The sequence below is a fragment of the Carcharhinus amblyrhynchos genome, chromosome 14 (assembly GCF_965287045.1).
Source record: "Carcharhinus amblyrhynchos chromosome 14, sCarAmb.v2.hapA, whole genome shotgun sequence".
NCBI classification, from domain to species: Eukaryota; Metazoa; Chordata; class Chondrichthyes; order Carcharhiniformes; family Carcharhinidae; genus Carcharhinus; species Carcharhinus amblyrhynchos.
This window is the reverse complement of record NC_137337.1, coordinates 6,014,182-6,035,967: the sequence shown is the minus strand read 5'-3', so window position 1 is coordinate 6,035,967 and position 21,786 is coordinate 6,014,182. Positions and strand designations below refer to the sequence as shown.

The window sequence follows — 21,786 nt, the reverse complement described above, 5'->3', positions numbered from 1 at the left end:
TCCTTCCCTAACCCCTCTCTGACCAGGCTTCCTCCGGGTGCTCCGGTTTCCTCCCACAGTCTGAAAGACGGGCTGGTTAGGTGCATTGGCCATGCTGAATTCTCCCTCGGTGTACCCGAACAGGTGCCAGAGCGTAGCAACTAGGGGATTTTCACAGTAACTTCATTGCAGTGTTACGGTAAAATTCTCATCATCCATGAAAAAACTATTCACAAAAATAAAAGTTGCAGTTTGGCCAATCCACCTAATCTTTGGAGTTTTTATTTATTAGTGTCACAAGTAAGCTTACACTAACACTGCAATGAAGTTACTGTGAAAATCCCCCAGTTGCCACACTCCAGTACCTGTTCGGGTACACAGTGAAAGAGAATTTAGCCTGGCCAATGCACCTAACCAGCATGTCGTTTGGGTTGTGGGAGAAAACTGGAGCGCCCAGAGGAAACCCACGCAGACACGGGGAGAACGTGCAGACTCCGCGCAGGCAGTGATCCAAGGAATCAAACCTGGCGCTGTGAGGCAGCAGTGTTAATCACTGTGCCACCGTGCCAATGCATTATCAAAGGAAGTCTTCTACAGCTGGACAGAGAGACTGCATCCGTGTCCAGTTTTGGTCTCCTCATGTAAGGATGCAGGTCAGAGAGGGCTCAGAATGCTGATCACTGGGACGACAGGTTTGCCTTACGAGGGCAAGTTGAATTGATTGGGCCAATACCCTCCCTGGAGCTGAGAGGTGATCTTATTGAAACATATTAAGCTCTGAGGGTAAGGCCATTGGTCTGTGGAGTTCTTGAGCACAGGAGGCCAGGTCACTGAACATGTTCAAGGTTGAGTTGGATTGGTTTTTGATCTTAAGGATGTCAGGGGTGATTGGGAGCAGACAGGAACGTGGAGTTAGACCACAATCAGATCAACAATAGTCTTATTGAATGGGCCGAATGGCCAACTCTAGCTCCTAATTCTTACATTCTTGCAGCAGGTCAGGAAATGGTTTCAGCTTAATGGTTCAAGCAGTCAGCTGACCATAAACTAAAAACCAAATAAATCAGCAGCCTTGGGGTGATGGGGCAAGTCCAATCTGTAACTTTTATTTTTGTGAATAATCTTTTCATGGATGACGAGAATTTTACAGCAAAGAATGTGGACATTCAGCCCATTGTCCCTGTGCTGGCTCTCTGATAGAACCATCCAATCCTCTGCCCCACCCCAGATGAAAAAAATATCGTTTACAAATGTTAATTCTCTTCCCTTAATTCTGCTTCCCCTATCTTCCAAACCTTTGCATCCAATATTGCCTTGAGTTCTAGGGTCTTCTTACTGAGACAATTAAAGGATGCAATTGGATAGAGAGGAGAGACTGAGTAGACTGGGGCTATACTCATTGGAATTTAGAAGAATGAGGGGAGATCTTATAGAAACATATAAGATGATGAAGGGAATAGATAAGATAGAAACAGGGAAGTTGTTTCCACTGGTGGGTGAAACTAGAACTAGGGGGCATGGCCTCAAAATAAGGGGGAGCAGATTTGGGACTGAGTTGAGGAGGAACTTCTTCACCCAAAGGGTTGTGAATCTGTGGAATTCCTGCCCAGTGAAGCAGTTGAGGCTATCTCACTGAATGTTTTTAAGGATTTTTGAACAGTAAAGGAATTAAGGGTTATGGTGAGCGGGCGGGTAAGTGGAGCTGAATCCACAGAAAGATCAGCCATGATCTTACTGAATGGCGGAGCAGGCTCAAGGGGTCAGATGGCCGACTCCTGCTCCTGGTTCTTCTGCTCTTATTTCCTCTGATTTTGGAAGAGAGAACAAGGGGACATAAGTTTAAAATTGGAGCTGTGCTATTTAGGAAGCATTTCATTATACAAAAAGGTCGTCCGCATCTGAAATTATCTCTGCTTAAAAGCTGCTGAGGATTTATCTAAAAATTTCACAATGAGATTGGGGAAATTTAGGGGTTACAGAGACAGATCTAACTGTAATGGCAGATCAGACTCGAGGGGCTGAATGGCCTCCTCCTGTTTCCTTCCTAAATGTTATAAATCCTCCTATTCTCATTTTGGTTCTTTGAGAATAGTTTGTGTTTGATTTAGTTATCGTGTCAAACTATTTTGGGCCAGTTTGGCTCTGCCAGAACCATCCGCCCACTCCTGTCTCCATACCTCCCAACGCAAATGTAAAACATCGCAGCTGTGGGAAACCTGAAATAAAGACAGAAAGTTCTGGAAGCACAGAGACCCACCGATACCTGCCCAGATAGAAAACAGAATTAACACTTCAGCTCGACGAGCTCTCGCTAAGCCGGTGGGACGGGGGGTGGGGACAGGACGAGCTCTCACTGAGCCGGTGGGACGGTGGGGGGTGGGGTGGATGTGGGGGGGTTGGGGCAGGGGGATATTGAGGGGGGGGGGTGATGAACCAGATGTAAGAGGTGCAGCGAAGTGGGGCAGCACAGAATAAAAAGGAAGCTTTGTGATTGGGTGGAAGTAGGAAAGATTCAATGACAAATGGGATGATGGTGTGAGGCTAACAGTTAACGGGCAGCACCATAAGACACAGGAGCAGAATTAGGCCACTCGGCCCATTGAGTCTGTTCCGCCATTCAATCATGGTTGATACTCTTCTCATCCCCATTTTCCTCTCTTCTCCCCCTAACCCCTGATCCCTTTATTAATCAGGAACCTATCTATCTCTGTCTTAAAGACACTCAATGACCTGGCCTCTACAGCCTTCCGCGGCAAAGAGTTCCACAAATTCACCACTGAAGAAATTCCTCCTTGTCTCTGTTTTAAAGGATCGTCCCTTTAATCTGAAGTTGTGCCCTCAGGTTCTAGATTTTCCTACTTGTGGAAACACCCTCTCCACGTCCGCTCTATCCAGGCCTCGTAGTATCCTGTAAGCTTTAATAAGATCACCCCTCCAACGAGTACAGACCCAGAGTCCTCAACCGTTTCTCATACAGTGGCACAGTGATTAGCACTCCTGCCTCACAGCACCAGGGACCCAGGTTCGATTCCTGGCTTGGGTCACTGTCTGTACAGAGTTTGCACATTCTCCCACATGTCTGCGTGGGTTTCCTCCAGGTACTCCGGTTTCCTCCCATGGTCTGAAAGATGTGCAGGTTAGGTGGATTGGCCATGCTAAATTGCTCCTTAGTGTCAGAGGGATTAAATGCAAAGGGTTATGGGAATAGGGCCTGGATGGTATTGTGGTCAGTGCAGACTCAATGGGCCAAATGACCTCTTTCTGCACTGTAGACTCTATGATTCTGTGAGGAATGGGATCAGTAAAGGCACAGTTACGGGTCGAGAGGGGGTATGAATGAGAAATGCAGAATCATCGCCAATAGCTGCCATCCAAAAACACCAGCAAATGGAAGCAGAGGTTACAATCTGAAATTGCTGAACTCAGTGTTGAGTTGGGGCTGCTGCAGAAAGTGAAATCTAAAGATGAGGTTCTGCTCCTGGGGGTGAAGTTGAACAATGTTGGAGGCTGGAGCCAAAGAGAGACCAGAGTGGGAGCCTGTTTTGAGGGGGGACCTTATAGAGACGTATAAGATAATGAAGGGGATGGATAGGGTAGAGGTAGAGAGATTCTTCCCTCTTAGAAAGGACAGCAGGACTAGAGGGCACAGCCTCAAAATAAGGCGGGGGGGGAGGCAGTTTAGATCGGAGTTGAGGAGGAACTTCTTCACTCAAAGGGTGGTCAATCTCTGGAATTCTCTGCCCGTTGAAGTGGTGGAGGCTACCTCGCTAAATATATTTAAGACACGGGTAGATAGGTTTTTGACAGACAAGGGAATTAAGGGTCATGGGGAGAAAGCAGGAAAGTGGAACTGATCCACTTCAGATCAGCCATGATCTTATAGAATGGCGGGGCAGGCTCAAAGGGCTAGATGGCCTACTCCTGCTCTTATTTCTTATGTTTCTCTTTTACGTGGGTGTTGCTGACAAGATCAGCGTTTGTTGCCCATTGCCAATCACCCTGAGCTGAGTGGCTCGCTCAGCCCATTCAACCACATTGCTGTGGCTCTGGAGTCACGTGTAGGCCAGACCGGGTAAGGATGGCAGATTTCCTTCAAGACTTGAGAGAACCAGGTGGGCTTTTACAACAATTGACGATGGTCACCATTACTGAAACCAGCTTTAATTAACTGGTAACTTCACTGAATTTAAATTCCACCAGCTGCCGTGGTGCGACTTGAACCCACGGTATTGGCTTGTGCTGACTCACCCAGTGGCGTTACCACTGTGCCACTGGGGTACAGAATAAAGACGACAGCAGCCCGGGGCCACGTGTGTGGGTGCCGTGCGAAGCCGTGTCACCCTGCTGGATGTGCTCAGTCCCCGGGTCAGTGTGGTTACCGAATCTCTCGCACGCTCCAGCCCACCGACCTGAGTCAGACATTGGAAACGTATCAGCTTGGCTCAGATTCCCGAACAAAAGGCCAAATGCATTAGTTAAATAAGATCGTATACAAAGCATATTAAACATTTAAAACCCTCCCAGAGGCATATGGCAAAGCGGCTTCATGATTTAATCAGCAGAATCCCCTTGTCAACCCGCAGTAAGATTAAACTGAGCTCCAGATGGATAGCGAGCCCTCAACATCTCTCCACTCCTGTGAATTATTCAGTCCCAGATTAAACTCTGCTTCTTTGTCTTAAAGCTGGCATCTTGTACCTGACCTCTGCCCGCTTATCAGCATGTTATGTAATATCCTCCGTCAGAAAGTTCTAGAAAGTTCCTCCTCTGAGCCCCATGCTGTGTGTGTGTGTGTGTGTGTGTGTGTGGTTCAGTGCTTACCAAAACCAAAGTTTTATCTAAATTTCTTTCTTCCCCCACCCCCTCCAAATGATTATGTTCCAATACTCCAAGAAACCAATACAAAGCAAGCAAACATTAACTAATGTCTTCCTCTCAGTTGGCAGCACTCTTGTCTCGCAGGCTGGGTGATGCGGGCGTCGGGGGGGTGCTTCATTGTCAGAAGGGGTCATCTTCTGGTTATGCCAGCGTTAAACCGAGACCCTGTCCGCCCTCTATGTGGATGTAGAAACTCCCACGGCACTCCCAGTTTTGAAGAAGTGCATGAGAGTTCTTCCTGGATCAATTTATGTCGCTAAATCTCCAACACAAAAACACATTATCCGGTCATTGACACGTGGGATCTTGCTGTGCACAATTTGGCGGCCATATTTCCTCCATGACAGCAGAGATTACGCTTCAAAAAATACTTCACTGACTGGAGAGAACTCTGCCATGTTCTGAGCTTCTGAAAAGTCCTGCAGGAATGTACGTTTTCCTTCTGGCCGTGAGGTTTGCTGTTCCCAAGGTGTCCTGGGCAGACTGAGATGGGCCTGAGATGGAAGCAACTGAGAAACTCACGCTGTCACATCAGAGGGTCATTATGAATCAATGACATGGTGTGGATTGGAGTCACATGTAAATGAGATCAGGTATAACAATCAGATATTGTTAATGATCTCTCAGCTTACCTCCTGTATGATGGAATTCTTCTGAATTATGCCTTTTAACCATTTAGTTTATCATTAACATGGCTAACGTACTTAACCATTTACAGAATCCCTACAGTGTAGAAGGAGGCCGCTCAGCCCAGTGAGTCTGCATTGACTCTGACAAAACATCCCATCTGGGCCCTATCCCCATAACCCTATGTATTTACCCCACTAATCCCCCTAAATTACACATCTTGGCATACCAAGGGACAATTTAGCATGCCCAATCAACCTAATCATCACATCTTTGGACTGTGGGAGGAAACCAGAGCACCCGGAGGAAACCCATGCAGACACGGGGAGAACGTGCAAACTCACACAGTGACCTGAGGCCGGAATTGAATCTGGGTCCCTGGTGCTGTGTGGCAGCAGTGCTGATCACTGTGCCACCATGCTGCCCCATGCTTAATTGCTTAATTCACCACTTAGAACATCCATTCCCTCCACTACTGCAGTACAGTGGCAGCAGTGTGTACCATTGGTAAGATGCTCTGCAACAATTTGCCAAGGCTTCTTCAACAGCACCTTTCAAACCCAAGACCTCAACTCCTGAAAGGTAAAGCGCAACAGGTGCATGCATACACCATCACCTCCAAGTTATGCGCTATCCTGACTTGGAGACATATCCAGTAAGAAGTCTCACAACACCAGGTTAAAGTCCAACCAGTTTGTTTGATAGTAAACCCACAAGTTTTCAGGGTTTGCCCCTTTGTTAGGTGACTCACCTGACGAAGGGACAAACTCTGAAAGCTTGTGGGTTTACTATCAAACAAACTGGTTGGACTTTAACCTGGTGTTGTGAGACTTCTTACTGTGTTTATCCCAGTCCAACGCCGGCATCTCCACATCATGACTACCTTGGAGATATATCACTATTCCTTCATCATCTTTGGGTCAAACCTGTGGAACTTCCTTCCTACAGCTCTGTGGGTATACCTACACAACATGGACTGCAGCGATTTCAGAAGGCAGTTCACCATCACCTACTCAAGGTCAATTATATTGGCAATAAATGCCAGCTTTGTTAGTGACGCTTACACCCAAACACACAACGCTTCAAGCAAAGGGTGCTGAATAGCAATGAGGGACCACGAGCCTATCCTAGACCACTCTACACGATAAACATTGAGGCCAACTGTATCACATCCTCACTGTTGCCACAACTGAGATCAGCCCCAGCAGCACTGAATTTGCAACTTGGTTTGGTTACAACAGTGGGGATCAATGTTTGATTTGCAAATGGAGATTGATTCCCTTTGTTTTTGTTCCCAGTGACCTAAAACGCAAAATTAAATGCAAGTGTCAGTTAACATCACAAGCTTATAGCTGTAATGTAATTGAATCTCGACAGGCAGGAGTAATCTGCTATTTTTAATTTGTTAAAGTGCCAAGTGTTGCCATGGCAAAACCAAAAATATGAGCCAATGCAAAAAGTTATTGTTCATTTGCATTTGTGTGTGTGATGTAACAAAGTGGAAATGGGCTGAGAGGTTTGATATTGGCCTTGAATGGCTGAACAGTAAACAGGCTTGTTTGTTTCTGTTTGCCTCCTTTTCGGCACTTTCTAACTCTTCCTGTAAAAGCACCTCTTTTTTTTATTCATTCAAAGGATGTAGGCGTCTCTGGCTAGGCCAGCATTTATTGTCCATCCCTAATTGCCCTCAAGAAGGTGGTGCTGAGCTGCCTTCTTGAACCGCTGCAGTCTTTGTGGTGTTGGTACATTCACAGCACTGTTCGGGAGGGATTTGACCCAGCGACAGTGAGGGAATGGCCGGTATATTTCCAAGGCAGGATGATGTGTGTGTCTTGGAGGGGAATTTGCAGGTGGTGGTGTTCTGTGTATCTGCTGCCTTTGTCCACGTCCTCTGCCACTTTGTTCTTTCTGGGGATAGTCATTAGCAGCCTTTCCCCTGGTCTCTGTGGCTCAGACTCATCTTTCATTCCCTCACCCTGCAGTATAAAATTCTCCCACTTTCTGTGCCTTTTAGTTTTGACAAAGGATCATCTGGACTCAAAACATTGGCTCTTTTCTCTCCTTACAGATGCTGCCAGACCGGCTGAGATTTTCCAGCATTTTCGTTTTTGGTTCCTCTGCCACCCAGACAGACAAGGGGAGCAGGAGCATGAGAGTAAGTTCCTCTCCAACTCAACACCATCCTGACTTGTTACTATATCACCGTTCCTGCAGTGTCACTAGATTAAAAACCTGGAACTCTCTCCGTAGCAACACTGTGGGTGTGCCTACATCAGAAGAATTGCTGTGGTTCAGAATGGTGGCCTTCACAAGGTCAATTAGGGATTTTTAAATTCTTTTCATGGGAGGCGGACATTGCTGGCGAGCCTTGCATTCATTTCCCAAATTCTCACAACTGAGGGCACAGTCACCAATGCTGAAGCAATAGGGATGCCCAAGAACCACAACTAGACTGGCACAGTAACTTTGGAGGAGATAACAGGGATAGTGGGTGGCAAAACTATGTGGAGGTCTGAGAGCAAGGTCGAGAATTTTGAAATCAAAGCTTTGCTGGACTGAGATACAATGGAAGCGAGTAGAGAGGTGATAGGGGGATGGAGATTGATAAAAGTAAAAACATAAGCTGCAGAAAATTTGTTGACCTCAGGTTTATGGCACAGGATGTGGAAGAGCAGCCTGGGGTTCACTGCAATAGGTGACATTAAAGTTTAAAGTTTATTTATTAGTCACAAGTAGGCTTACATTCACACTGTTATGAAGTTACTATGAAAATCCCCTTGTCGCCTCACTCTGGTGTGTGTTCGGTACACTGAGGAAGAATTTAGTACAGCTAATTCAGCTAACCAGCTCGTCTTTCAGACTGTGGGAGGAAACCGGAGCACTGGGAGGAAACCCACGCAGACACGGGGAGAACGTGCAGACTCCACACAGACAGTGACCCAAGCTGGGAATTGAACCCAGGTCTATGGCGCTGTGAGGCAGCGGTGCTATCTACTGTGCCATCGTGCTGCCGGAACAAAGCGATGATGAAAGGTTTCAACAGTAAATGAGCTGAGAGTGGTGAAATTGGTTGACGTTACGTGGGTGGAAATAGGCGGTCTTTGTGCTGGTGGCAACATGTGATCAGAATCTCACCTCGGGGTCAAATACAAGACCAAGGCTGTGAACAGACAGTTTTACTCCAACAGTTGTTACTGAGATGGTTGTAGTCACCAACTAGGGAACTGAGTTTGGACTGGGGACTAAACAATGGCTTGCTTTCCCAATAATGAATTGAAGGAGATTTTTGTTCATCAGTACTGGGAATTGGTGAAACCGTCTCTGATAAGTTAGCCTCAGTAGCATCATGGAGGGAGCTGGTAATGAGGTAGAGCCAAGTGTCATCACATATGCTTGAAATCTGATGCCATGTTTTGAATAACGTCACCAAGGAGAAGCATACAGATCCTTGGGGATAGTGTGAGGAAGGGAAGCTACTGCAAATGGTAATTTTACAATTAGATAGCTAAGAATGAAAACTGATGAGTGCAGTTTCAATAAGCTGGACAACAATAGTGAGACGTTGCAGGAGAATGGTGTGATCAACAGTGTCAAACGCTGCAGACAGGTCAAGAGGGACGAGGAGGTTTAGTTTATTTTTGTCACAATTACACTTCTGACTTTGATAAGAGCTGTTTTTATATTGTGGCATTGGTTGAACCTGTAGCAGAATATTACATGATGTTTTACAGTGTACAATCTCCCAGCTCCGACAGAATACTGCATTCTGATGTCACAGTTGACTCATTGAGGATAATTTTAACTGAAGATGGGAGTGTGAAACAGGGGATGCCTGCCCTGCATCTTTCCCAGTTTCAATTCCAGTAGATTTTAGAATTGAGAACAGCCTTTGTCTGTAAGTGTTGAAACTCTGATGACTGCTGCATTTCTCCATTTGTGCAGTCAGATTTGTTGCAGTGCTGGAGGTTTGTTTCTTATTACCTTCTTCCATGAACTCACCAACCTTTCTAGCATTCAAAGCTGAAAACTGATCAGCAAGTGCCAATAGTTCGGGGGATTCCAGCACTCCCTCTTTCTTCCTCTGGTGGTTACCAGCTCCCTCGCCTTCTATAACTGTAGTCTGACCACCTCCTAGAAGGTTCCATGGAGGAAACTCCCAAATACAGTGTAGTGCCTCCAGCCACTCAAGCTCTGAAACCTAGAACTTGTGCTTGAGCAGTTGCTGCACACATTGTTATCTAGGATGCACAATGTGTCCTGGAGTTCCCACGTGGAACAGGATGCACATACAGTGGGTCCCACTGATCTGTTATGGTAGTCAATCCACTGACTCTAAATCACTGATGCCTAAAATGTTGACAGTGAACTCAAAAGTCTAAGAAAATGACATTCAAGACATTTATCTACAAAAGATTGAGACACTAAAATAGTAAAAAGTTAAGGAAATTATACCTTTAAATCGAGAACTGAATGGAAACTATCCATCACCATCCAGTGGAGTTTATTGCATTCAGCTCTCACTGATTTTGTCTGCTTGCACTGATTCGCTTCTACTTTGTATCCTCTGCTCTTGCTGGCTCCCTGCCACTGCTCCCCACTTTTACTTTTTGCATTGATTCCCCTTACGCTCACGTCCTCCACTTTTGCTGTTTCTCTCACACAGTGGTCCTCGTGCACTGCTTCTTCGTTGCCTCCGACTCACTGCTCTCCAGTGGGTGGGATCTTCTGTGTTTACAGAAGCTCTGGGCATCAGGACCATTTCCTGATCTTGCTTGGATCCAGTGATGCACCAGGAGGGGAGATCCAATTTGTAAGACGATTCTGTGTATTCACTGATTTTTGGATGAGTGGTAACTGAGGCCCAGATCTGCTCTCTGAGTGGGACACAAAACAATCTCATGGCATTATTTTGAAGAGCAGGAGAGGTGTCTTGAAGGATGTGAGGCAATCTGCCTCTACCACCCTCCCAGGCAGCATATTCCGGACAGTCACCATCCTCTGATTAAGACAGTGTTTCCTGATATTCCCCCAAACCAGCCTCCCATCCATTGACTCTGTCTATACTTCCCGCTGCAGGACCCCACGCATCCCAAACATTCTCTCTTCCACCTTCTTCCATTGGGAAAAAGATACAGAAGCCTGAGGTCACGTACCAACCGACTCAAGGACAGCTTCTTCCTGGCTGCTATCAGACTTTTGAATGGACCTATCTCACACTAAGTTGCTCTTTCTCTACACCCTGGTTTTGACTGTAACACTACATTCTGCACTCTCGTTTCCTTCTCTATGAACGGTATGCTTTGTCTGTATAGCACGCAAGAGACAATATTTTTCACTGTATGCTAATACATGTGAAAATAATAAATCAAATTTCCTGCCACTCACCTTAAACCCATGTCCCCTCGTGACTGACCCTTCAACTAAAGGGAACAGCTGCTCCTCATCCACTCTGTCCATGTCCCTCAGAATCCTGTACACCTCGATCAGGTTACCCCTGTCTTCTCTGCTCCAACAAAAACAATCCAAGCCTATCCAAGTTTCCTTCATAACTTAAATGTTCCATCCAAGGCAGTATCCTGGTAAATCTCCTCTGCACCCCCTCCAGTGCAATCACATCCTGCTGATAATGTGGCAACCAGAACTGCACACACACGCTCGCTGTGACCTCACCGAAGTTCAATACAACTCCAACGTGACCTCCCCGGTTTGGTAACCTAAGCCTCGATTGATGTGTGGGATTTTGTTGTGTGCTAATTGCTCTGTTTCTTACGATATGGACCACATTTCAAAGTCTTAAAGGGTGCTGGAAGATCAGAGATGCTTTAGAAATGGGGTGAATACAGAAGATTAAACTGTCCGTGGTGCAAATACAGAGGGAGACTGAGACAGAGTTAAACTGTCTGGCCTCTTTAAAATGCTGAGATGAAATTATTGGCTTGAGTGGGTAGCATGACAAAATAAGTAATTTTGTGATTCATGTTTCTGGAACATAACTTTTAGTTTCAAGAATTATTTTTTTAAATACAAGATAAAACTCTTGGTTTGGGAAGCTGGTAAACAGAATTAAACCACAATTCAAAGGATAGCCTTTAAGAAGGCCAGAATCAGAAGGGGGGAAACACTAAACAATGAGTGGTCCCTCTTTTGGATGAAGACAGCATCTATAGCTGTTTCAACAAAGTATTTAAATGACTCATATAGTTTCCCAGAGAAAGTTTTGGAATTGGGATCATTTGTTTGCATCTCCATCTGAAGCATCCAAGGTACAGCATGTTGCCAAGGGGATGGATTGCAGGGAGGTTAAATTTTGAATTTTGTCTGTGAGATCTCCCATGGAAATAGATAGTTGAAGACTGGATCTGGAGTCCTTTGGAGGAGCAGCAAGAAGTTGCCAAGAGCTGTGGACTAAGAGTTGTTAACAGGTTGATCCGGTCACAGAGGGAAATTAGAAACCAAGGATGTTTTCTGAATTAAAGTCATTGAGCAAGAATGCAATGAGGTCCATGCCCCTGTTGGGGAACCCATAATTATGAGGTGGGGAATGAGAATTAGATGATTCATCCAGTTGGATACAAGTGGAAGGATCCAAAGTAATTTCATACCTCAGAGATTAATTGAGGAGCATGGTGAATTCCTGAGAGCTATGGCATACCTTGGTTTGAAGTAAAATTAGAATAGAAAGTGTTTGATTGCAATATTTAGATTTAAATAATAAGTTGCAAAATAATAGTTTGTAATAGTACTTCATTTGTTTAACTCCTGTACAGTAAAAATTTCTGTTTAAAATGTGATATCATGTGGCACAATTCTTTCATTTAATAGGAACTTGAACTTCTCTTTAATAGTTGCAGGTCTCTAATGAGATTACAGTAGTAGGGTAAGGCTTACTTGACAACACAGCTTGCAATTCAGATTAGAATTAGTCTTCAGAAGCAGGGCAGGTATCTCTGAGACACCAGCTGACCAGGGACTGTATCCTGTAGCTTAGCTGTCAAGGACATGAGTCTGATGTACATAAAATGTGCAGCCCAGAAACAGCCCATTCAACTCAACAGGTCAATGATTTTGCTCCACATGAGCCTTCTCCCAATGTCTCTTCATCCCACTCCATCAGCATATCCTTCTATTCCTTCCTCCTCCATGCCTTGATCTGGCTTCCTCTAATATATCATCTATTCACAACCACTCCTTGTGGTAACAAGTTCCACATTCTAACCACCCTGTAGGTCTTGACATTTCTCCTGGATAGGCTTTTGAACTTTTCAGTGGCTATTTGATATTAATGGCCTCAAGTTTTGCACTGCCATTCTTACAGGCTATGAACTGACAAATTATTCACCAATGAGCCAGGGATGGATAAGTAATGATCTGGAACATAATTTCAAATGGAAGCGATGTTGTATTACACTCTGCATTACCTCTCATTGAAGAAAAAGGCTTGCAATCTGACAGTGACTTTTGCTGGGGGTCTCACAAAGTGCTTTTCAGCCAGCGAAGTATTTTTAAAGTTGAGTCATTGTAGATAGCACGACAGCCAATTTGCACACAGCAAGATCCCACAAGCAGATAACCTGTTTCAGTGATTTTGGCTGAGGGAGTAACCATTGGCAGGAACACATGGGCGATCTCCTCTGTTCTTCCAAAATAGTGATTTTGGACATCTTATGTCCACCTCAGAGGACAGCCAGAGCTCTTGGTTCAACACCTCATCTGGAAAATGGCCCTGTGGCAGAGCAATGGAGAACATAGGTAGCTAGTGTCGGACTAAATGAAATCATCAGAGTTGAACCTCATCCTATCCATGCACATTGTTCACACAGGCATTTTAAAAAAATGTTCATGGGATCAGGGTTTCACTGGCGGGGTCAGCACTTATTGCCCATCCCCTAATTGCCCTGAACTGCCATTTCACAGGGCATTTTAAGAGTCAACCACATTGCTGTGAGTCTAGAATCACAGAGTCATACAGGTTTACAACATGGCCCTTCAACCCAACTTGTTCATGCTGCCCTTAGTTTTAAAATCTCTAAGCTAGTCCCAATTGCTTGCCTTTGGCCTGTATCCCTCTATACCCATCATGCCCATGCAACTACCTAAATGTTTTTTAAAAGACAAAATGGTACCCGCTTCTACTACTACCTCTGGCAGCTTGTTCCAGACACTCACCACCCTCTGTGGGTGAACACTTCTATATATCTCCCCTCTCACCTTAAACCTATGCCCTCTAGTTTTAGACATGTAAGCCAGACTGAGTAAGGATGGCAGATTTCCTTCCTTAAAGGACATCAGTGAACCAAATGAGTTTTTACAACAATGGTTTGGTTATTTCTATACAGTTAACAGCAGATTCAGACCCACTCCCGATAGGTGTGCTGGGCCAGGTGGATGTCCTTGGGCATGATGGTGACCTGCTTGGTGTGGATGGCGCAGAGGTTGGTGTCCTACCAGGTAAGCCTCACCGGCTTCCTGTAGAGCTGTGATGGCCGAGCTCTGGAAGCTCAGGTCATATTGAAGTCCTGGGTGATCTCCCATGCCAGGCATTGGAAGGGTAGCTTGTGTATCAGCAGTTAGTGGACTATTGGGAGCAGCCGATCTCCCGTAGGGCCATGGTGCTGGGACAGTAGTGGTGAGGCTTCTTCATGCCACTGGTGGCTGAGGCACTCTTGCGAGCTCCTTGGTGGCTGGCCGCTTGGGTGCGGTGTGTGCGCGTGTGTGATTTGCAGGCTGTTTGTTTGGCCCTGACTATTTCCCTTCCCTCCGTTCAGCCACAAGTCTGCTGGCTTTCTGAATGGTTGCTGGTCATTAGGCTTTTAATTCCAGCTTTTTATTGAATTCAAACATCACCGTTTGCCATGGTGGGATTTAAAGCCAGGTCTCCACAACATTACCCTGGGTCTCTGAATTATCAGTCCAGTGACAATACCACTGTGCCGCTGCCTCTCCACATCCACATGCTTTGCTAAAACAGGTGGGGGTGCTTCTGGATAGGAACCAGGAGATGAAACTCCAGCTGAACCTTCTCTCACCTCCAAGATGAGGTCAATCGCAGGCTGCATGTCCAGTTTAACTCTGCATACATTAGACGTCCAATCTAAAGTATGGGTTTATTTATTAGTCACAAATAGGCTTACATTAACACTGTAATGAAGATATCGTTAAAATCCCCAAGTCGTCACACTCTGGTGCCTGTTTGGGTACACTGAGGGAGAATTTAGCATGGCTAATCCACCTAATCCACACATCTTTGGACTGTGGGAGGAAACCCACGCTGACACGAAGAGAACGTGCCAACTCAACATAGACAGTGACCCGAGCTGGGGGTCGAACCTGGGTTCCTGACACTGTGAGGCAGCAGTACTAACCAGTGTGCCACTGTGCCATCCCTGATATTATCCCGGCTCCACATGGCTCTATACTACACCCAGCACTTTGAAGTGGGAAATGAATCAGAGAAAAAGACCACTGCTGGGCTAACCAGGTCACAAACAAGGAAGGGAGAAATAATCACACAACGGCCCACTGAAAATAAGTTTAATGACAATCAATAAATATCGACTCTGAAAAAAATACCAATGACAGTGCGATAACATGAATCACACTCAATCAACAACACCTTTGTTTTACATCGGTTGCATTGATGATGAATGGACAGCTGCCGACTTGAGTCCAACACACACACAAATATATATTTTATATATATTTTTTATATATATGTATCATACATGAAGCCTGCAGCTATGGGTACAGCAACACTCTGATGTACACAGCATGCAGTTAAAGTCAATTTGAGATTAATACGGAACACACACTTTGCTGTTCCCCTAATTAGAAACAGCACAATAGATATTTTTACAGTTTTAATTTTTAATGTGCCTTTTTTTTTGAAAAAGGATCCAGTTGTATTTTTTATTCCTGACTGATTCAGACTGAGTGACCAATGTTTTTTCATTCTCCCACATCTCAACGTGTTGATATTTGCTGCGTTGAGGGTGATTCACGGCCCTCTGGTCACCTCTACCCAACTCGTCATTCCTTGGGCGTCAGCCTACATAAATGATTGGCTATTCCACCAGATGAGACATCGCCCAACTTGATTCCAAGCTGACGTGCAGCCATGTGTGTTTTCCAGTAGGATTTAGTAATGCCCAGGGGGTGGGGTGGAGGCCTAGGCCGAGGTAGTGAGGCCAATTGTAATTTCCCCACACCCCAATCCCACTGGTGCAGACCAGGGATTGAAGCTGGCATTCTGTGGCTCGGATCTCCTGGTGAACTGTGCACTGTTGTGACTGCGAGGGGAAAAATACAAACATTAGGTTCACTCCACGAATAAATCTGCAGCTGATTCTGGAGGAACATAAAGTGATCTTGGTACCAGAGCAAGAAAAGGGTCCACAGCAGAGTACAACCTCCTCCAATCGTGGAGAGATACCAGTATTAATGTGCCAACGTAAAACATGGCATGGTCCTCAATACATAAAGAGCTTTGACTACAAGGTTTCTTTAATTTGCCCCATGCAGTTATATCCAGGAATTGTGCAAATTGTCCAGTTCTATGGATAAATCAAATTACACCCAGCTGTGTTTCTGAGAATTTTCTGGACATTCTGAATAGATACTGATCAAACATTGTGCACATTCTACAGCACACTCCACCGCTGACCAATATTCTATAGCACTGTCCACCGCTGAATGATATTCTATAGACCGTTCACTGCTGAATGATACTCCACAGCACTGTGCGCTGCTGAATGATATTCTATAGCACTGTCCACTGCTGAATGATATTCTATAGACTGTTCACTGCTGAATGATACTCCACAGTACTGTTCACTGCTGAATGATACTCCACAGCACTGTGCGCTGCTGAATGATATTCTATAGCACTGTCCACTGCTGAATGATATTCTATAGACCGTTCACTGCTGAATGATACTCCACAGTACTGTGTGCTGCTGAATGATATTCTATAGCACTGTCCACTGCTGAATGATATTCTATAGCACTGTCCACTGCTGAATGATATTCTATAGACCGTTCACTGCTGAATGATATTCTATAGCACTGTCCACTGCTGAATGATACTCCACAGCACTGTTTGTTGCTGGACCATAGCCCTGTCAGTCTGATACTTTATGAAGATCAACAATCTTTCGCTTTGTGCCAGACTGGTTTGGTCAGTGATCCAATCAAGTAACATTTACATTTGGTTGGGAAATTTTAACATTATGTGCACACTTAACTTCAAAACTTGTTTCTAATGTTAGTTTTTATTAGGCTGAGACACAGTCCTTCAGTCTGGAGAAGCATATCCACGAGGAGATGTCTTGACTCCAGGCTGAGATTAGGAATGAAGGTCGCAGAGCTGAAGACTGACTTATTCCAGGGTCAGCGTTCCAGAACTGCCGGGATTCCAATACTTCATTTTAAAACACTGCAAACTCTTCTGTTCTTCATTCTAAAATCATTTTTTCTTGAACACTGGCACAATGTGGTGCAGCATAAACTGAGACTTGAGATCACAGGGAATAAGATTCCTGCCAAGGGCAATATAGATGAAGTGGTGATAGATATAACTGAGGGCAAATGAATATCCCAGAAAAGGAGGGGGCGGATACAGGGGAAGGAGATGGTGGATACCGGGGAAAGGGACAATGGATACAGAGGAAGTGGATGGTCGATGCAGGGGAAAATGGATCGGGGGAGGGGGTGGTGGATATGGGGAAGGGTCAGTGGGTATAAGGGAAGGAGACAGTGGATACAAGGGAAGGGGATGATGGATACAGGGAAAGAGGATGGTGGATACAGGGAAAGAGGATGGTGGATACAGGGAAAGAGGATGGTGGATACAGGGAAAGAGGATGGTGGATACAGGGGAAGGAGATGGTGGATACAGGGGAAGGAGATGGTGGATACAGGGAAAGGAGATGGTGGATACAGGGAAAGGAGATGGTGGATACAGGGAAAGGGGATGGTCGATCAGGTTAAAGGGGCAGTAGACCAGGGCAAGTGGATAGTGGATACAGGGAAGGGGATAGTGTATATTGGGGAAGGGGATAGTGGATATTGGGGAAGGGGATGGTGGATATTGGGGAAGGGGATGGTGGATATTGGGGAAGGGGATAGTGGATATTGGGGAAGGGGATAGCGGATATTGGGGAAGGGGATAGTGGATATTGGGGAAGGGGATAGCGGATATTGGGGAAGGGGATAGCGGATACAGGGAAGGGGATACTGGATATTGGGGAAGTGGATAGTGGATACAGGGAAGGGGATAGTGGATATTGGGGAAGGGGGTGGTAGATATTGGGGAAGGGGTGGTAGATGAAGAGGAAGAAGATGGTAGATACAGGGGAAGAGGATGGCGGATATAGGAGAATGGTCAGTAAATAGAGAGGAAGGGAATGGTGGATATTGGGTTGGGGTTACAGGTGCATGTTTGGAGTTAATGCATTCCAACGAAGAGGAAGTAAAAGGGGATTCCTTTTTTGAATCAGTTTTATAAGGTCAACATTCTGTTTATTTTCTTCCCATCTGTAGCAATCATTGTGTCTATCTGTACAAGCAGCTTCAGAGATAACACACGGTGTTTACAAGGAGTTCCTGGGAATTACGGTATTTGTGGAGTGTTTTTGAGAGTTTTATATCCACTCTGGCGACAGGGAGAGAAGGTAAGGTGGAATGTGTCTATAGTTGCTGCTGTGCCCCAGGATTGAGTCTGCAGCTCTGTTGGGAGGGTGTGTGTGTGGTGGTGGTGGTCACAAGGGGCATATCACAGTATTTGTCGGAGTGATGAGGGGAGTGATTGGGAATGTATCAAGTTGATTTTGAGAGGTTGCTGGGGGAATGTCAATATTCCCAAGATTGTGGGTGAAACTGCAGGAGCTGCCCACTCAGCCTGAAATCCACTGACGTGTGTGACTTTCTACTGCACACTGCACCTTCAGAGACTAAAGGGATAGCCAGTGGGATACTGAGCCATAAAGACCAGGGAGGGGCCCAAATTCCATTGCTAACCGTCCTCAGTGATCTTAGGGGAAAGTGCTGCTTTCTGTGTGATGTTCTCCAGCTTGAAGGTGAGCTGGGAAAAGATTTCAAATGTGCACATTTCCACCTCCAGGCAGGTAAAGGGAGTTAGCATCCTGATTCCTGCCAACACTGGGCCTCCTTACAGCACTTTGTAGTGAGCCCAGGACTAGTGAGGATCTCAGAATCAAAATATTGCTCACTAACAACCAATGAGCATGTTCTCTGTCACCAAAGAGCTTTTAACTTCGTTAGTCCAATATAAATAAGGATTTATCTTTTTAACAAGGTCGTTATTTAGTACTGGAAATAACTGAACAATTAATTTGTGCAGGATTTATTTTCCTTTTAAGATCACCATTCTAGATCCCTATTAATCATTAGTTGATCTTTTTCTCTATATGGTCCCATAATTTGAACACAGTTAGAATTCAGAGGTGAAATTCAGTATTCAAACACACTGGCCAGAGATCTAGTCCAATTTGTCCTATGTTTAGAGGTCAGTGATTAGATGTTACTAGTCACCTTTTACTGAATATAGTCCTAATATATAAATATAACATACTTACAGTGCCTTCCATAAATATATATGACCTATATAGAGTTTGGCCACTTTCTAAAATTCATTTTGGCTTGCAGCATGAGTAACTAGTCTTGAAAGAGAAGGTAAAAATGGGATCAAGACGTGAATTAGGGTGAATTTTACAGCACACTGGAAACCGCAAGAAAAAGGCATCAGGAAGGGGAAGACAGCAGATTATTTAAGTGGAGCAACTATTCTCTTTTAAGGAAGGTAGATGCTAGGAAATCGATGCTTTCTTCTCCCTGAATCCAGTCTACACATCCTGCAATCCCAGCCTGGGCAAAGCACAGTGTCTGAATCCATCCTCTTCAATTCTAATCACCATTATAGCTTTTACTCACTGACTTGTCCCACCTGAATTTGGTTTGGAAAGGGTGGCAATGATGTCTCATTTGTGGATCAATCCTAAATAGGAACACTGAGATTTGTTAGAATTGAGAGATGTACAGAAATGAGCTGGAACTGAGATCTAAATTTGAGATGAGGTTTCTTCAGGCTTCAAGCCACACAACAATGCAGCTGACAGGAGCAGGAAGCGTGGATGCTTCTGGATTACACGCAGCGTAAAACTTCCTCTATCTTGCCTCAACCATGTTCCGTCTCCAAACATTTCTCACCTGGTTAAATAGCCGATTCTCAGCAGTGCGTTCCTATTGTACCACCAGACCTTTTTACATCTGGTTAGATTTAGTGCCAGATTTTGAGCTGTCAGTGATCATATAGAAGAAGAGGGAGATAAGTGATGATCATCATGTCAACAGGACTAGGTTGGGAGATTGAGAGAAGGGAGGTGTAGATTATAAATTAAAGCTAGTATACGGGGCTGGCTGGTACTGAGGCAGCAAGTGGGGAAAGTCTCAGGCTGGCCTCTGAGCTTCTGGATTCAGGGAAATGAAAAACAAGCCAGTGACTCAATGCTGAACAGGGATAAGCATTGAGCACAGATACAGCCAGATTTGGATCCCAAGCCCACTTCGCAGCCAGCAGCCCTCCAGCAACCAGGGGATGGCGCGGAACTGTAAACTCTGTACGAGGGCAATAGGTGAAATCTAGAAAACATAAAAGGGTGAGGGATGGTGAGTGCTCAGGGGTAAAAATCAAATACATTCACCCATGGAATGCTTTAATCCACAGTAAATCACACCAGAAAAATAACAGATCAAAGCCAAGGGGACTGGGGAAGGCGTTGTGCGTGGCGTTCCTCTCCCAGATGCCAATGAGCTCTCCAGGACAGTGATAGATAACTCACGGGGAGCAAATGCCGGCTCAGAGTATCCGGGGGATGATGGTGAAGGGGACGATGGGGCTGCTGGCTTCCAGTTCCAGAGCAGTGAGGAAACATTCAGTTGCAGCGTCATCATCACCCTGGGCCTGCAGCACCTCTCCCAGGTTGTTCCACACTTCGTGGGCGGTGGAGTTGACCTGCACGGCATCGCGGAGAATCTTCTCGGCCAGGCTGTACCGGCCCAGCTGCTGAAGGACCAGCCCCTGTAACAGGACGAGAAGGGGCAGAAGGTTAACTGGCAAGCATAAGAACATAAGAAATAGGAGCAGGAGTAGGCCATCTAGCCCTTCGAGCCTGCCCTGCCATTCAATAAGATCATGGCTGATCTGTCGCTGCTCAGTTCCACTTTCCCGCTTTCTCCCCATAACCCTTAATCCCCTCTCTTATCAAAAACCCATCAACCCGCGTCTTAAAAATATTTAGCGAGGCAGCCTCCACCACTTCAACGGGCAGAGAATTCCAGAGATTCACCACCCTTTGAGTGAAGAAGTTCCTCCTCAACGCCATTCTAAACTGCCCCCCCACTTATCTTGAGGCTGTGCCCTCTAGTCCTGCTGTCCTTTCTGAGCGGGAAGAATCTCTCTACCTCTACCCTATCCATCCCCTTCATTATCTTATACGTCTCTATAAGATCCCCCCTCATCCTTCTAAACTCCAATGAGTACAGGCCCAATCTACTCAATCTCTCCTCATAAGCTAACCCCGTCATCTCCGGTATCAGCCTAGTGAACCTCCTCTGCACTCCCTCCAAGGCCAAAATATCCTTGCGCAAGTGTGGCGACCAAAACTGCACATAGTACTCCAGCTGCGGCCTCACCAGTGCCCTGTACAGTTGCAGCAAGATCTCCCTGCTTTTATATTCTATCCCCCTCGCTATAAAGGCCAGCATCCCATTCGCCTTCTTGATCACCTGCTGCACCTGCAGACTGGGTTTTTGTGACTCATGCACAAGGACCCCCAGGTCCCTCTGCACCGTAGCATGCTGCAGCTTTTCGCCCTTTAAATAGTAATCCCTCCTACTATTATTCCTGCCAAAGTGGATAACCTCACATTTTCTATTTTAAAGTGAAAAAAGCCCATTTTAAAGTGAAAAAAAACTCAAGACAATTTTAAAACAATGTGTTTCCTGAAAAAATCAGAAACAAACGGTCATTATGAACAGAATCATACAGCACAGGAAGAGATTTGTATTTCTGTAGTGCCTTTAACAACTTCTGGATGCATCAATGCATTTCACAGTCTGACATACTTCTTGAAATCTACTCACTGGTGTACCGTAGAGAAATGCTGCTGTCAATTTATACACAAGCTCCCATTTACAGGAATTAAACCACATTCTGCACTCTCTCCTTTCCTCATCTATGAACGGTATGCTTTGTACAGCACGCAAGAGACAATACTTTTCACTGTA

At 45.3% G+C, this 21,786-nt stretch overlaps 1 protein-coding gene across 1 annotated transcript in view; it reads right to left on the bottom strand.

The window, feature by feature from the left end:
- Nucleotides 1-15,009: 15,009 nt before the first annotated feature.
- Nucleotides 15,010-21,786, bottom strand: part of ttc7b (tetratricopeptide repeat domain 7B) — a 277,583-nt gene continuing 270,806 nt past the window's right edge. The window contains exons 20-21 of the mRNA XM_080202203.1: nucleotides 20,340-20,578; nucleotides 15,010-15,770 (exon numbers count right to left, since the gene is read on the bottom strand). Of these exons, the coding sequence (XP_080058329.1) occupies nucleotides 20,357-20,578 (222 nt within the window). The 3' untranslated portion in view covers nucleotides 15,010-15,770; nucleotides 20,340-20,356. The remainder of the gene's footprint in view (nucleotides 15,771-20,339; nucleotides 20,579-21,786) is intronic.